General features: G+C 35.9%; 1 protein-coding gene across 1 annotated transcript in view; it reads left to right on the top strand.

Moving 5' to 3' along the window:
- The window catches only part of PRICKLE2 (prickle planar cell polarity protein 2), a 137,521-nt gene that overhangs the window by 25,742 nt on the left and 94,318 nt on the right, over positions 1-17,461 (top strand). The window contains exon 2 of the mRNA XM_049777112.1: positions 3,954-4,137. Coding sequence (XP_049633069.1) covers positions 3,994-4,137 — 144 coding nt within the window. The 5' untranslated portion in view covers positions 3,954-3,993. The remainder of the gene's footprint in view (positions 1-3,953; positions 4,138-17,461) is intronic.

Below are 17,461 nucleotides of genomic sequence, written 5' to 3' on the forward strand. Positions count from 1 at the left end.
TATTCTTTTTAAAAAGCATTCTTATCCTGCAGTTTTAGAACTTCTACTCAAGTTTATGGTAAGTTAGGTACCAAGATAATTCAATCAACTTTTTCGTTCTTTTCTTCCTTTTTCTTTTTTTTTTTTTCTTTTTCTTTTTCTTTCTTTCCTTTTCTTTCTTTCTTTCTTTCTTTCTTTCTTTCTTTCTTTCTTTCCTTCCTTCCTTCCTTCCTTCCTTCCTTCCTTCTTTCTTTCTTTCCTTCCTTCCTTCCTTCCTTCCTTCCTTCCTTCCTTCCTTCCTTCCTTCCTTCCTTCCTTCCTTCCTTCCTTCTTTCTTTCTTTCTTTCTTTCTTTCTTTCTTTCTTTCTTTCTTTCTTTCTTTCTTTCTTTCTTTCTTTCTTTCTTTCTTTCTTTCTTTCTTTCCTTCCTTCCTTCCTTCCTTCCTTCCTTCCTTCCTTCCTTCCTTCCTTCCTTCCTTCCTTCCTTCCTTCCTTCCTTCCTTCTTCCTTCTTTCTTTCTTTCTTTCTTTCTTTCTTTCTTTCTTTCTTTCTTTCTCTCTCTCTTTCTTTTTTGATGTTTGTTTTGGTTACAGCATAGTTTCTTGGGACTTGTCACTAGCTAGTTCATTGATCAGTGGTCACTCTCAGTGGTACTAGAGTAACATGCAGTGCAAGAGATCAAACCCAGGCCTGCTGCATGTAAAGCATATGCTCAACTTAATTAAGCTGTTTTCCTCCCAAGCCAGCAGTTTCTAGGACTATACACAATTAAATAGCCAAATGAGGATACATTTGGATTCCCACCTCCTAGCATATTGAGAAATTAACTCAGAATAGGTCAGAGACCCAAATAGAAGAGTAAAACCAATAATACTTTTAGTTAAAAATATAGGGAAAAATCTATTATCTTATACCAGGCAATTTTATTACAATTAATAGAAAAAAGTTAATTGACCTTAGCAAAAATTGTAAGTAGTAAAAATAAAAAGGAAATTGTGCCTTAATGGCTATTCTCAGAAAAGTAAAGACACCCACAAAATGATAGAAATAAAGTATAAAATCATCTATTTGATAAAAGGTGTATAACCAGAAAATATATGAAGAATAGTAAAAATTCAGTAATAAAAGACCAAATTAACAATTTTATTTAGAATAGGAAAAGTCCTAGTGAGTATGAACTTCAAGGAAATTATAACCACTTTAAAAGATGCTCAATATCACAGCCACAAAGGACATATATACCAAAATAACAGCAATAAGGTTGCACTTCATACCTACCATGATGGCATTCATTAAACAAAAAGAAAGAGTGAAAAATATGGCAGTATTGTGAAACTAAGTGGAGCACTCTTTTATTTATTGACAATTAAAATGTAAAATGGTGTATCTGCTTTAGAAAATAGTTTAACAGTTCATCAAATTATCAAGAATAAATTACTATACTATATGAGCCAGCAATCAATTATGACATGACAAATACCTACACTCCTAGGTATATATCAGTAGAAATAGAAACATGAGACTTTTTTTTTTAATTTTTTTAAATTTTGGGCCATACCGGTGATGCTCAGGGATTACTCCTGGCTATGCACTCAGAAATCGCTCCTGGCTTGGGGGACTATATAGGATGCTAGAAGATCGAACCTCGGTCCATCCTAGGTTAGTGCGTGCAAGGCAAACATCTTACCACTTGCGCCAATTCTTTTTTTTTTTTTTAAGAATTTATATGTACGGACCGAAGAGATAGTACAGCAGTAGGGTGTTTGCTTTGCACTTGACTGGCCCAGAACGAACCTAGGTTTGATCCCTGGTGTCCCACATGTTTCCCCAAGCCAGGAGTGATTTCTGAGCATATAGCCAGGAGTAACCCCTGAGTGTCACTGGGTGTGGCCCCCAAACAAACAAGCAAAAAACACAAAAGAATTTATATGTAAATATTCAGAGCAGTATTATTCACAAAAGCAAAAATGTAGAAAAATTCAAATGTCCACATAATGATGAAGGGATAAATAGAACCCAGTATTATACCCTATGATGGACTATTACAATACAGTAAATTGGAATAAAAAATGATCACATGTTACATGAACTACCCTGGAAAAACTGCAGGGGGAGAGAAGTCACTGACACAATATTATCTGATTCCATTTTTATGGAATTTTTGTTTAAAAAAAAAGAAAATATTGAGATCCAAAATAGATTAGTGGTTGTCAGAGCCTTGGATTAGGGTGGGGGGAATGTGGGAAGTTCCTGTTAATGTGAGTGAGGTTTCTTTGGGAGGTGATAAAAATGTTCTAAAATTAGATAATGGCAATAGTTTCACAATTCTGTGACTATATTAAAAGCCAACAAATTGTACAGTTTAACATGGTGAGTTTCATGGTATGTGAATGATATCTGAACAAACCTATTATTAAAAAAAAGCATGTGGGGATTCTGGATTGTTTTACTGCCTTTGAAAGGAGCTTCTGAACCTAATAATAAAGATGAGAGAACACATAGCAAAACATTCCCATCCTCCAATTTTTCTTCTCTTTTTACTTTATTAGTGGAAGCTAGATACTTTGTGTTGATGACATCAACCTTTTGGTTGCTTCTTCATTTTTGACACCATGAGAAAAGGAGCAGGTGGTAAACTTAAGAGAAAATGTTCAATTTGGGCGAGTTTTATCTTTGGCCCCTACTTTTTTTTTGAGGGGGGTCACTCCCAGCGATGCTCAGGGTTTACTTCTGGCTCTGTGCTCAGAAATCACCCCTGGCAGTCTCAAGAGACCATATGAGATGCCAGGAATTGAGCCACCATTAGTCCTTGATTGACCGCTTGCAAGGCAAATGCCCTACTGTTGTGCTATATCTCCAGCCCTTGGCCCTACTTTTTGAAATAATTTAATGCATAATATATATAGTTTAAAAACTATTTTATTTTCTGTGTAGAATTTCAGATCTACAGAGATTTTTTTCCAGTGGCTTTTTTTTTTTTTTTGCCACACCCGACTTTACTGAGGGGTTAGTCCTGGCTCTGACCTAAGAAATCTCTCCTACTAGACTTCAGGACCATATGGAATGCTGGGATTCAAATCCAGGTTGGACTAGGGTCAGCTAGATGCAAGGAAAGCACCCTACCTGTTGTGATATTGCTCCAGCCCCCTCCACAGATCTTTAGCAGAGGTAAAAATATCTTTCCCATGAGGTCTGAATGCAGATTTATCAGCAAAGAAAAATAGAATATTTTTTGTTTTTTCTGCTTAAAATTTCTCTGCACTTCTCTTTAAAAACACTTTTTATTTCATCACCTGGAAACCTTTTTATAAAAATATGTGCAAATAAAATGATGTGCTGTTCATATTTGTTAAAGCTCCTGATAATACATCTTGTCTTTTTATGTGTTATGTTCATTTAGTTAAAATTAATCATTACTCTTGTGAATATATGAGGAAATTATAGTCATGGTACATGTCCAATATTTTATCTAGTAATTAAAATGTATTTGACATTCTTCTTGGGTTATTGATTTTTACAAAAGGTTGGGATGTATGTTGACACATCAGTGTTAGACTTGAGGGATAGCACAGCAAGTAGAACACTTGTCTTGCATGAAACCTATGTTTGACTACTTGTATTACATATATACATGGTGCCCTAAGCACTGCCAGGCATGAATGATTCCTAATCACAGAGCCAGGAGTAAACCCTGAGCACAGACTTGTATGAGTGACCCAAATTGAAAATACTCATAATTAAAGATCCTTGTTTAAACTGTTCACCATGTTTAACTGAAGATCTCTTCTCTAACCTTTTGCGATGTTTCCTCATGTAAAGTACTACACTTTCTTCAAAAACTGGCATGAAGATGAGTGTTACTTTAAATGCTTTTGCCAAAAGCATCTAAACAACTATGTGTTAAGAGCTAGAAGGCCAATTGCACAAATGATTTCTTTTGCTTTACTTCTCACCTACTACCTTTGCTTCTTTTAGGAAGATCTGCCTGCATTGCAAGTGCCCTCAGGGAGAGCACATGGTGACGGTGATGCCCCTGGAGATGGAGAAGACCGTCAGCAAACTCATGTTTGACTTCCAGAGGAACTCGACCTCAGATGACGACCCAGGCTGTGCCTTGAAGAGTATGCCCTGGAGTCCCCCAGGTCTGAAGCCTGAACAGGTATAGGATCTTGATGGATGAAGAGAAAATTAAGTTTGTTTTGTTTTGTTTTTGTTTTTTTTTTTTTTAGTTTCTACCTTTATCTTCACCTAACCACTTCTCATTTCCCGATTCAAAAAGACGAACGTTTGCTTTGTTGTATTGAGATCTAATTGGCTGAAGTTTTGAGGGGCCCCATTTATGAACCTATGCCTTTGGGGGGGATGTTTGTAATTCATTCCGTATTGCCATGGTTGACGTTAACAGAAGCTTGGAGAGAAACATCTCGCAGATGTTGACTCTGAAAAATGAGAGACTTTGAAATTTCACCTTGGGAGGGTGGGAGAGAAGTTCTATTTGGCCATGAATCTTAATGCTAAAATTTGTAAAGTAGAGTGAAGAAGATATGGATTTTCCCTTGTTCTTAGTGATTATATCTTGTGTTTAAATATTGTTTGGCCTTTCTTTATAAAGAGAGACATTGGCATTTCCTGAAATATTTGGCACTGCCACAGGCTGTAAATATTATTTGGCTTGATTAGATGAAACTTGGTTTCTTTCTGTCTCATGTATAAATCTCAGTGATAATATTCTCTTGCCTTGCAATTTTGGTGTTTTAAGTGTTTCCTTTTATCAGCCTCTAGTTGATTTAGAATTCCTTTTTATAAGCTGAATTTTTTCTCCAATTTTTAATTAATAAGACTGTTCTCATAAAATTTGAGGCATATAATACTCCAATATCTACCACAGAATTTCAGTGCCTCTCCACCAATGTCCTACCTGCCCCCTCTCTTTCGCCCCACTTGGCAGATTTCAGAACCTATATCAGGGGCTGTTACAATTGACTGATTTTAATTCTTGTACTTATTTCTTTGTATTCCATATGTAAGAGAAATATTTTGTATTTGTCTCCCTCATTCTGATTGACTTTACTGATCAAGATACTCATTGATTCCAACCACATAGCAGTGAATTTTATGATTTAATCTTATATTATAGCTGAATAAGATCCCATTGTGTGTATATATGTATAAATATACATACAAGTTTCTTTATCCACTCATCTGTTTTTGAGTACATAAGTTGTTTCTATATTTTGACTATTGTGAACTGCACTGCAATGAACATAGGGGCACAATATCCTTTAAAAATAGTGAGTTTTTACAGTGTCTCAAAGGACAAAAAAAAAAAGAAAAAGAGAGAGAGAGGGAAAAAAAAAAGTCTGCCACAGAGGCAGGCAGGGGGAAGGGCAGGAGGGAAACTGGGGACTTTGATGGCATGAAATGAGCGGTGAGGGAAGGGTGGATTTATACTATATGCCTGAAATCCCAATCATGAACATCTTTGTAGCTGTGGAAAAAATAAGCCGTTTTATTATAAAAAGCAATGTAAACCATGGTTGTTAAAGTAATTAAAAAAAAAAAAAAACAAGAATATAGTGTTTTTGTGGAGTGGAGAGATATTGGTTGGGTGGATGGCCAGCTCAACCCAGCTTTCATTCCTGGAACCCTTTATGTCCCCCTGAGCTGTGCCTGTAGTGATCATTGGACACAGAACCAGAAGTAAGCTCTGAAACTGTTGGGTGTGGACCCAAAACAAAAATAAAAAATATATTTCAGGTTCTTTGGGTAAATTCCAAGAAGTGAAATTTCTGGGTCATATGGAAGCAAAATTTTTAATTTTTTGAGAAGGCTGCATGTTTTCTATGAGATTGAACCAGATGGCGGCATTTCTAAATCCATTTCATCCTTTATATTACTTTCCCAAGCTCACAGGCAAACTTCCTTCTTATAATTTTTTATCCTAATTTCTTACACAACAGTGAATGAACATTCTTTTTTCTGCATCCACCCACCCTATTGATAGTTACTACTCCTTTTGATGTGGGCTAATCACATTAGTATAAAGGTAATATCTCATTGTTGTCTTGATGTGCATTTCCCTGGTGAAAAGTAATGAAGTGTACACTTTTATATACCTACTGGCCATCTTTTTTATATACTTTTATATACCTACTAAAGTTTTCTTAGAGGAAGTGTCTCTTCAACTATCTCTCCCATATATTTTGAGTGAGTTTTTTTTTTTCCCTAGGTTTTGCATAGTTAATGTTTTCATGAGCTAGCTTGTTCATTTTTGAGAGATTGGTTTATTGAGAGAATATTAAACATTTTCCATTCTACTTTTTTCTGATGCATAAAATTTATTTTATCAGGTCTTTATAACTGATAATGTCTTAAAGCTACTCTTAGTTAAGAACTTTAGGTTGTGATAATGTTTTTAGAAAAGTTTTATAACTAAAGAAGAGCCTAAGAACATACTAGCAGTTGAGATCATCTTTGAGTAGCCATTTCTCTAACTTTATTCCAATATTTAAGTTGCTAATTAACAGATAGGATTTGATTGGCATGATAGTGTCCTAAAATTTGGAAGTGGTTACTAATTCTTCAACATAGAATTTTTTTTTGTTTTGTTTTTGGGTCACACCCAGCGGTACTCAGGGGTTACTCCTGGCTGTCTGCTCAGAAATTAGCTCCTGGCAGGCACGGGGGACCATATGGGACACCGGGATTCGAACCAACCACCTTTGGTCCTGGATCGGCTGCTTGCAAGGCAAACACTGCTGTGCTATCTTTCCGGACCCCTAGAATTTTTATCTTATAGTTTATATTTATATCTTGAAAATGTTGAGGATCTGGAGTCCCATCCCTTCAGGCTTTGGTATATTAGTCTCTAGGTTGAGTGCTTTCCATGCATTTTATCTTCTGTGTTCTTTTGCTAAACTCCACAAACTCTTTCTTCTTGTGAGCTCTACGCTAACTTACCATGGAAAAAATATTTTATAATAGAAACATTCAGAGATTATCATTGAAGAGAGTCATCTGTGTTGAGATTCTCACAGGAAGAAATAAGCTTTTCAGATTACTAGGTTGAGTTATAATTATTTTTGTTTCAGAAAGGTTTTATTAAAGAATATGTTTAATAAGAATGGGAGTGTTTGATTAAGTTTGTCTGGGTCTTCAAATGAGGTGGTGGGGGTGACTGAATATCTTTGTTTGACATCATCATTCTTATCACCAGTAATTTGAACAGTGAGTTTTCACACCTAAATACATCTGTGAGCTTGTTTCATTTTCTTGCTAACCTCATTTTCAGCAGCTTCTAAGAGACTGTCTTTTCTTTGTTTGCATTTCTTTAGGTTAAATTGGACCCAGAATTCTCCAAAGTTAAACGATTTTCAGTTCCCCTCTTAAGAGAATTTTTCTCTAAGACCATTAAACACCTATGAAGTGCAGATTATGAGAGAATAAATTGCTTTTGACTCAAGAGAAAAGACAATTGCCTAGGTAGGGTGTTGGTAAAATTCAACCATTTTCAAAAGTAAGTCCTTAGGGTATTTGGAGACCACTTGACTCTTCTGAAATGAATGACTTTGGGAAATATAAAACAACTTTCTTGGATTTTATTGTAAAAAAATGTTAATGTTACTATACTAGTTAGTAGTTTAAAATATAAAAATGAACATATCCCCATTTCTTATAATTCTATTGTTCTTTAGATGGTTTTCTCTATTCCCCATATAAACTCAAACCTATATGACACAGATGATTAGAAATGGAAGTTATACTCCAGAGAGAGAATATCTCTTGTAGCTATTTGAAGAGTTCTATATTTGCCTAATAAAACGAGAGTCTAACACTGAAGCATGTTGTTGTCATAAGACAGATATCTTCAAATTTTTTAATTATCAATCTTTTAAAGGTTTATTACTCAAGGAAACTATTTGTAGGCTCTTAAAGATATTTGAAAAGCTATCAAGTACCTTCTAAGATTAGAAAAACAGAACTCTAAATGCCTTTTTAAAATAAAACTGCTGAAGTTTAGTATCATGCTCATTGTCTCTGATTTGAGAAAAACTATTTTTCTATCAGGAGAAATTATAGTGAATGTTAAAATGCTTTGTGCTAGAGGCAAAATACTGGAGACTAGTTAGAGTTGAAAGTAATGTGCTTTCATTTTTGTTAGAAACCTTTCATTTTCCTCCCTGATCATGGGGTTGGTAATATACTCTAAAATGACACACTGCTTATTCTATTTCTTCTGAGAAACGCCTTCAATAAAATATAATGCACTTGAAAAAGTCACCTCTCAATTAAGAAAGTGTTCTTGAATATGAATGTTTAATTTCATAAAACTCTAGTAGCTAAAAAACTCTATCTTCTTAATTAATATATATTTAAAAAAACTACTAAGCATAACAGATGATGCCATAATGGAAAAATTCAACCTTATGTTAAAATAGCATAAAAATACTAAATTTAACATGACAGCAGAAAGAGAAAACATTTGTCTTGTGATATTTTTAATGACTGGACTGAGAATTAATCGGAATATACGCAGATACTTTGCATCTGGTAACTGCAAATAGTTTATTTAGCATCAACCAGATCACCCTGCGGTAACAAAAGAGGAAATTGAATTCTTACCCTGATTGACTGGCTGAAATCAACTTTAGGTTTCACTTTTTCTTCAAATAGTTGTACTCTGTAAATAATAAATTTACAATAGGGAGAGCTTCAGGAAATATTTAAGATGTTATAAAAAGGGCAAATAGCAGGCACAATTTCTCAGCCTCGGTGCTATTGAGATTTTGAACTAGATAATTAATTTTTTTCTGTGGGGCGTATTTTGTGCTTTGTAGGATGTTGGGCAGCACTCCTAGTCTCTGTCCACTAGATGCCTGTTCACACATCATATCCTCCCCCAACACTGGAATGACCACACAGGCCTCAGGATAGAAACTTGTTTAGAATCACTGGGTGAAGTTAAGTTAAAATCTGGAGGACCTTAGGTCAGAGAGATAATTTTCTAGGCTGAACATTCTTTGCAAGCAAGAAATTCAGATTTTTTCTCTGGCACCACAGGGTGCCCCAGTCACTGCTTGGAGTGACTCCTGAGCTCAGAGTTTAGCCAAACCCCTGAGCTCCACAAGTGTGGCCCAGACATTCACACTTCTAAAAAACAAACAGTAACAACAAAGAAAAGATCATAGAGGATCTCTTAGCAAAATTTTGCTTCCATTAAGACAGAAAAGGATGATTGAGTTCAGCAAAGTTTTATTTGAGCTCTGGTATGTTCCAGCACACACACACACACACACACACACACACACACACACACACACACACACACACTCACACACACACAAAGCTAACTGCTTGGAAACTGTCTTGGTGTAGGTGAAAACACAATGTGCCACTGACATTAAAAGAACAAGAATTAGAGAAACACCAGAAACCATTAGACCACTTTTTTGTTGTTGTTGTTCTCCAGACAGAAAATGCTTTTACCTTCAATAAAGGAAAGATTTTCTCATTAAAAAAAAAATATGAACATACAAGGAATCCATGAAAATAAGTAAAACCCACTCTAATTTTACAAAGAAAATTTGTTTTAAACTGCTTTTGCGTTCATATTATATAGAACATACCCAAGCATTTATGTGCATAGGAGTGCATTTCTGTTTTTAGACAAAAATATGTTGATGCTATCCACTTAGTCTAGCTGTTTTCTTTCACTTTGGAAATTTGTGTTTCTGAGGAGGTTGTTATTATCAAAATGACATGGAATTTGAAGTGGGTAAAGATTTCGTTGTTCTGAATCCCGAAAAGTGTCAGAATATTAAGTACAGAGAAAAACTTACACATCCCAAATGTCATGATGATCAGCCTTGAGCTGGAAGTTTATTCATCTATCTAAATGAGTATTGAAACATTTTATTGAGTTATGAGTTTACAACATTATAAGATTTAGAGCTTCCCACATCTGTATGTCCATAGAATTCACTGTCTCCAACACCAAAGATCATGTGTGTGCAGTTGGATGCTTCAATTTCTGTTAAATGAGGCGACAGTTGGTCACCATTCTTTATACTTTCCAGCTTCTCTCCTTAAGAACAAAGACAAAAATAACATGTTAATATGTATGTTTCTCTTTATTTAAACTTTATAACCATCTTTATGAAGTCTCAGAATGTATAATACTTTCAATTATATCTTTTATGCAAACATCACCCCAATACTACCACATCCATCACCAGAGAACCACTTCCCTCCCCAAATGTTCAGTTTTATAGACAAAATCTTCTAAGTTATGATGACCTAGACAGTTTGTCCTTATACTGTATTTCATTTTTATCCCACATTTTAGAGACCTTTTGTTTTTGTTTATTGTGAAAATGGTAACACCTGCTTACATAAAGATAAATAGAGCTCAGCTTCTAAAATTCTACTTTAAAATTGTAAATCAATATTAAATTGATAAGCTATTGTTTTAAAATATTATATTTTTTGTACAGGTATATAAATTTAAAAGTTAATCTTATGCATAATTCTGTACTAATATGTTATAAATTTTATATTAATTATATAAATCTTAAAGTTATAAATTTTAGTAAGAAAGGGAGAATTAAAAACATTTTGATTTTTTGTTCATTTTTTGGCTTTTGGGGCCACACCCATTTGACAATCAGGGATTACTCTGGCTATGCGCTCAGAAATCGCCCCTGGCTTGCAGAGATTATATGGTATGTGGGGGTATCCAGCCATGGTGTGTCCTAAGCCAGCACTTGCAAGGCAGATGCCTTACCTCTAGAGCCACCCCTCTGGCTCCCGAATTAGGAAAATTTTAAGATAAAAATCTAACTAGACCTGGGCAAGTATATTAGTGTGTACGCTTTATTCTAAGAAAGAGAACATTAACATTTTGTTAGGAAAAATTATTGATGATGCTTAAGAATTGCATAATAAGTAAACATTATCATAAAAATCTCTGGATGTTTATAAAAATCCACCAATCACTCATAGAACAGTCAATGTAAATAAAACATTAATTCATCATTGAATAAATACAAAATCCCTTAACAAGCTACAAGTCAACAAACCTTTCGTAATCTAATAGAGGACAATCATAAGTACCACAGTGAATCTCAGTGTAAATTACTGATAAATTTACCTCATCTTTTAAAGAATTTTCTTTAAAGTTTCTTGCAAAACTAGTTTCAAGGCTATGAATTCCCTAAATTGTTAACTTGTACCCAATGTTCTGTATTATTCCTTCAAATATGAATGATAACCTGGATAGAATTGTCTTAGTGAAAGGTATTTCTATTACTGAGTTTTGCATTATATTCTTCCATTCTCTTCTGACTCATAGAGTCTCATTTGATACATCTGCTATGAATTTAATGGGTTTTTCTTTTATGCAACGTCCTTCTTTGATCTTGCTTCTTTCAACATTTTGTCTCTGAAATGACTTTTGTCATTCTGATTGCAATGTAATTGCGGAGTTTTTCTGCTTGAGTCTGTTTTCATAGGTATCTTTCATGTACCTTAATTCTGGGTGCTCAACTCTAGGAATCTCTTTTCTCTGTTTTCTTCATCAAAATTGCCTTCCTATTCTTCAGGGACTCCTGAGACTCTTATATTGTTCCTCTTATACTCATCCCATAGTTATCTTGTATGCTGTTTATTTATTTTCAGATTTTCTATTCTATTATTTCTAAATGTTTCTTTCATTTCATCATTAAGTTACTCAGTCTTTTTCTCAGCTGCTGTTATTCTGCTGCTTAGATTTTCTATTGAATTTTATATCATCTACCAAACTCTTCAATTCTGTCATTCTGACTGTAGTTTTCTCATTTCTGTGTTCTTAATTTCTTATGTTTTGAAATCTCTATTTATTTGAGCTCATTATACATCCTTAGAGTGGTGTTACTAAAATAAATCTATTTAATTAATTTTTGGGTTTTGAGGTCATAGCTGGCACTGCTCAGGAGTTATTGCTGGCTCTGCATTTAGAAATTACTCCTGGAAGGCTCAAGAGACCAATGAGATGCTGAAAATTTAATCCAAGTTCATCGCATGCAAGGCGAGCACACTACCCTCTGTATTATTTCTCCTAAAATTATTCTCTTAAAAATTTGCAGAGTTGGGCTGGGGGCAGTGGCGCAGCGGTAGGATGCTAGCCTTGCACATGGCTGACCTAAAAAGGACCACGGTTCGATCCCCTGGTTTACCATATGATCTCCCAAGCCAGGAGTGATTTCTGAGTTCATAGCTGGGAGTAGAAATCTCTGAGTATCACCGGGTATGGCCCAAAAACTAAAATATATATAAAACCTAAAAAAAAAATTTTGCAGAGTTGCTTGGTGGTGGTTGAACCTTCCACATTATTATTTTCATTCATTGAGGTTGTGGATTTCTGTCTTGTCCATGTTGTTTTCTATGCTCCTACTTCACTGAGGGTGAATCTTTGTAGTTAGCATCTGGCAGGCTGTGAGGAATTAGGAATTATTTGCTTTTTTCCTTCCCTGCTTATGCTCACCATCTCGCTAACCTCTGCTTGCACTCATACCCTTCCAGCAAGCCCAGATCTACATCTAAACCCAACATCCTTATTTATAAGAAAACACAACTATATGCATTATGTCTATATCTTATTGGAGTTTGAATGATTGTAAAGTAGATAGGCCATTTACTTTGCACATGGTCAACACAGGCAACCTGAGTTTCATCTCCATCATCCCTTATAATAAAAGAGTCTGCCTGTAGTGATTCCAGAGTACAGAGCCAGGAGTTAATTCCAAAGCACTGCCAACTGTGACCCCCACAATACAAAACAATAAAAACCCAAATATTTTAATTTAAGCTTTAAATTTGGGTACATTGATATTACACTAATATAATAACATTATATTACTTCATATAAACAAATTGATTCTCTGTAGACATTATAAGATGTTACCTCTTGGTTACAACTATCACATATATAATAGCTTCATTTTTGGGTTTTGCTTTTTGGGCCATACCTCATATCTTTTTTCTCTTTTTGGTTTTTGAGCCACACCCGGCGGTACTCAGGGGCTACTCCTGGCTGTCTGCTCAGAAATAGCGCCTGGCAGGCACATGGGGACCATATGGGACACCGGGATTTGAACCAACCACCTTTGGTCCTGGATCGGCTGCTTGCAAGGCAAACATCGCTGTGCTATCTCTCCGGGCCCATACCTGACATATCTTAAGGCTTACTCCTGACTCTGTTCTCAGGGATCACTCGAGAATTATTTCTGTCAGTGCTCTGGGGACCATATTGGGTACCAGGGATAGAACCCACATTGGCCAGCACCCTGCTTTACCCACTATGCTCTCGCTCTAGCCTATCCCTATGCAATTTTTTTTTTTTTTTGGTTTTTGGTTCACACCCAGCAAAATTCAGGGGTTATTATTTCTGGCTCTACACTCAGAAATCGCCCCCGGCAGGCTCGGGGACCATATGGGATGCCGGGATTTGAACCAATGTCCTACTGCATGCAAGGCAAATGCCTTACCGCTGTGCTATCTCTCCAAGGGCCCCTATGCAATTATTTTGGATTAGAAATTTTGTATTTTTTTCTCTTTCTTTTTCTTTTTCTGTGCTGGAACTGCACCTAAGTCAACACTCATGCACTGCAAGAGCTCTGCATTTGAGCTATTTCTGAGACTGTGATTTTAGCAAGTTTTAACTATGCAATAGAGAATTTTTAACTATAATAGCCATGGCGTTTGCTTATTTAATAACTAAAAGGTTTTTATTTCTCGATTGTTTTTACTCTTTTCCTCACTCCCCCATTTCTTGTATCTGATAAATACCAACTATTCTCTTTCTCTCTCTCTCTCTATATATATATGCATATATTAATTTTGTTTTGCCTTTTTAGACTATATAAAAACATGAGATCTCATAGCATAAACTCTGTCTTATTTACTTCATTTAGCATGGTATCTTCAAGGACCATCTATCGTGTTGCAAATAGCAACAAGTTCTTTTGAATGGCTTAGTAATATTCCTCTGTGTGTATATGTGAGTATATCACAAACTGTCTACTCTTTCATCAATGGAAACAGGTTCTCCCAGTCTTAGTTATTGTAATTGTTACTGCAAGAAATATGAGGGAATATATTTGTAAAAACAAGTTAAGTCTTTTGATTCACTATGCCAAAATCACCTCCAGACTAATGATAAATGATAAGTTTTCTTGGCAGATGTCCTTCATGGGTTATGGATTGGGTATTTTACTACTCACTGATGCATTAAAATCCAAAAATACCATCATCACTTTCCTGTGTAAAATCCTTTTTGCTGACGTTTTGAACATACCAAATATACGCTTCTTTTATGTGTGTAAAGCTAGGCTATTCATTTTTCCCAGTTATAAAGAAATTAATTGGTTTATAGTCCTATGAAGAGAAATATATTAGAGATGATGTAAAAGTCTTTATTTTACTTTTAATGACTATTGCTCATCCTTCAGGCGTTATCGTTTTTTCTTTTATTTTCTTTTTATTTTTCCTCTTGTTTTGTTTTTTGGCCACACCTGGTGAAGGAAGCAGTATTGCGCAGGCATTACTCCTGGCTCTGCACTCAGAAATCCCTCCTGGCAGGCTCGGGGGACCATATGGGAAGCTAGAGATCAAACTAGGATCAGCCACATGCAAAGAAATCTCTCTATTCACTGTGCTATCATGATGGCCTAATTCTTAATTCTTAAGGCTTACTTCTTAATGTGCATCAGTGACCACTGAGGCAAGATTAGATTCCAAATGATGTACCCGAAATTTCCCTTTGTCATGCTCATTCAATATGTAATTAGATATTTATTGACATTATTTTTGTTTAATATTTGACTCCCTCTCCTTGCTTTAAAATCCAAGAGGGCAGAAATTTTGTCTGCTTTGCTCTTTAAGAATTTCTGTCACATAGCATGATGTCTGGCACATGGCTGGCAACCAACAAATATTTAAGACACAAGCAAGTGACCGGATCCTCTGCAGAGCAAGAACTATTCAGGTTTTTATCACACTGGAAAGATAAAATGTTTTCACAGTATGTTTGTTTTCTATACCAAGTATCTTTCTATGTCAATTATTCCAACTCCTTGTGTTTTTCCACTACAAGTAGATTGCAAGCAGATTCCCCTGATCTTCATAACTGATGTACTGAAGTTGTCACAAGGCAGGGACTAGGTAGCATCATGCAATAAGATTTGATTCCAGCACAAGCCTGCAGCAGTCCTGCCAGCTCTGAGATGCAGGGCCTGGAGCAGAGTGGGAGGAGTTGGAATGTTTTCAAACCAGGCATACATCTGGGAAGTTGGAAGCCTGTCCCAATATTCAAATTTGTAGAGCCTGTTAGAAGCTATGGGGTGAAGTACAAGAAGCATCCAGTAAAAAGAACCTTGCTTCAGATAATCTGGCTGCTCTTCCATCCCTTTCTGCCCTCTGGAAACTTGTTCAACTTCCAGAAGCTCTTGCTTCCTTTTGATGACAATGATGATGATGGAGAAAATTATTCAACTTTCATCAAACGCTTGATACATGCCCATCATCATTTTTTCAATTTCGCATGCGTTGTTAAATTCTCTTAACAACTTTATTATGTAATTACTCTCCTTATTTCTTGTTCGGACTAAGTAAAGCAAGACTCAAAGGAAAAAAATCTGTAGGAAAACATACAGAAGATCACACAGCCAATGAATAGAAGACACAAATTCAATCTCAGAACTTCTGACGTGGCAGCCAGAGTACCTGTGGCTGGTATGAATCAGAATAGGGCAGTATAGATAAAGTTCTTGGTAAAGTTGTCTGTGAATGGAAGTTGCTCAACAAAATGGCGGTTTCCTTCCCACCCTTCTTATGAAACTGGAGCAAGGGATACTGAACAATGTTGCTTTGAGTGAGGAGGAAGAGAAAAAGAAACATTTGGTTGTGCAAAACCCAGGGAAGTTTAGGTGGAGATGGAAGGAGGGAGATGAAGCCTTGGAAAAACTGGAATCCTGAATTCCTTCTTAGGCTTTTCAAAGGCATTTTCTCAAGCAGCGCTGAATTCTACAAAGATGGTGTCTCTTTCTTCCACCAGGTTCTCTAGTGTATTGTTGGTATAAGATGTAGTTTCATTGAATGTTCTAGCTCCACTGAACCGGTCACTTTGTCAGAGACACACATGGAGCTCCTGTGAGGCCCTGGATTTGTTCTTAAGCAGCACAAGTAGAGCATGCACACAATAATTTTAGCATTTAGTGCTCTTTTCTATATACCATGTATTATCCTGCTTGCTTTACAAATTATGAATCATTTAATCTATACAAGGAAGAAAACACATCTGCTTCTATGATAGTTGAGGTGTGCTGAAGTGTTGGCAGAAAGGTTAATAGAATTGATTGATGATGGAAACCTCTGTAAGGACTTAGTATTTGAGCTGCTATTGAATCTTGAAGAAATCTTTGGTGTGGGATTTGACTTGTTTCAGAAGTTCAAGTAGACACTTGATTGAAATTCTGAAGTGAAATTCCAGCTTCCTATGTACACCAAAAATTTGAGGACCATATTACTAAATACTTTGGGAAGAAGTGAAACCATGTTTAGCTCTTACTTTTGCTGCAGCAACCATAGACATGAGGCCTGAAACCTCATTTCATTTGCATGGCTCCATCACACATAATTTTAAAGTTTCTGCCCATGTGTACAGATATAACAATAGAAAGTCCTTATTCAGAATTGCTTAGAGGTACCAAGTAACTTTCCAGAGATGGAATGGGTAGTGGCCATTTTGTATGCTATCTTTTTCTGAGGGAGAGAGATTAAGTCACTTAACACCCAGAGATGCTCAAGGTTTATTCCTGGCTCTGTGTTCATGAAACTACTTTTATCAGTGGGACAATTATGATGGGTATGATGGAAAAATTATGATGGAAACTACCTATGAGTAGTTTCAGGGATGAACTGGGATCAGCTACTATAATATTTTTCCTGCTTTCGTGCCATGTTTTTGTTTTTGTTTTTTTTTTTTTTTGTTTTTTGTTTGTTTGCTTGCTTGCTTTATATCTTGTGCCTTATCTTCTAAAATGTGACACTGTTGGAGGAAAACATAGCTCTATTCACCTCTGTATGTTCCTTGCCTAACTAATACAAATGTCACTCTTTCAAAAAAGCAGATGGTACTTGAGAAAACAGTCACATTTGATCTTCCACTCTTCTAGGCAATACTTTGCAACAAGCAACACAGGGTCAGCTTTCATGATCAGAAAGTTGTTCAAGACATTCCTGTTAGTAAAAAAACAGAGACAGACTGTACACCTGGCCTCTATTCAAACCCAGGGCCCATGTGGGTCCCTCTACCTCCAGGCCTCTTGCTTTCTTGGTGACCCACCCATGGTATCAGATCCAAGAAATCATTCTGACATGTATTAGATTTGAAGAAGGACTAGCTTGTATCACATAAGGCTCTTTCATTGTTATGGGAAGGAAGTGTC

Source organism: Suncus etruscus, chromosome 7 (assembly GCF_024139225.1).
Source record: "Suncus etruscus isolate mSunEtr1 chromosome 7, mSunEtr1.pri.cur, whole genome shotgun sequence".
NCBI classification, from domain to species: Eukaryota; Metazoa; Chordata; class Mammalia; order Eulipotyphla; family Soricidae; genus Suncus; species Suncus etruscus.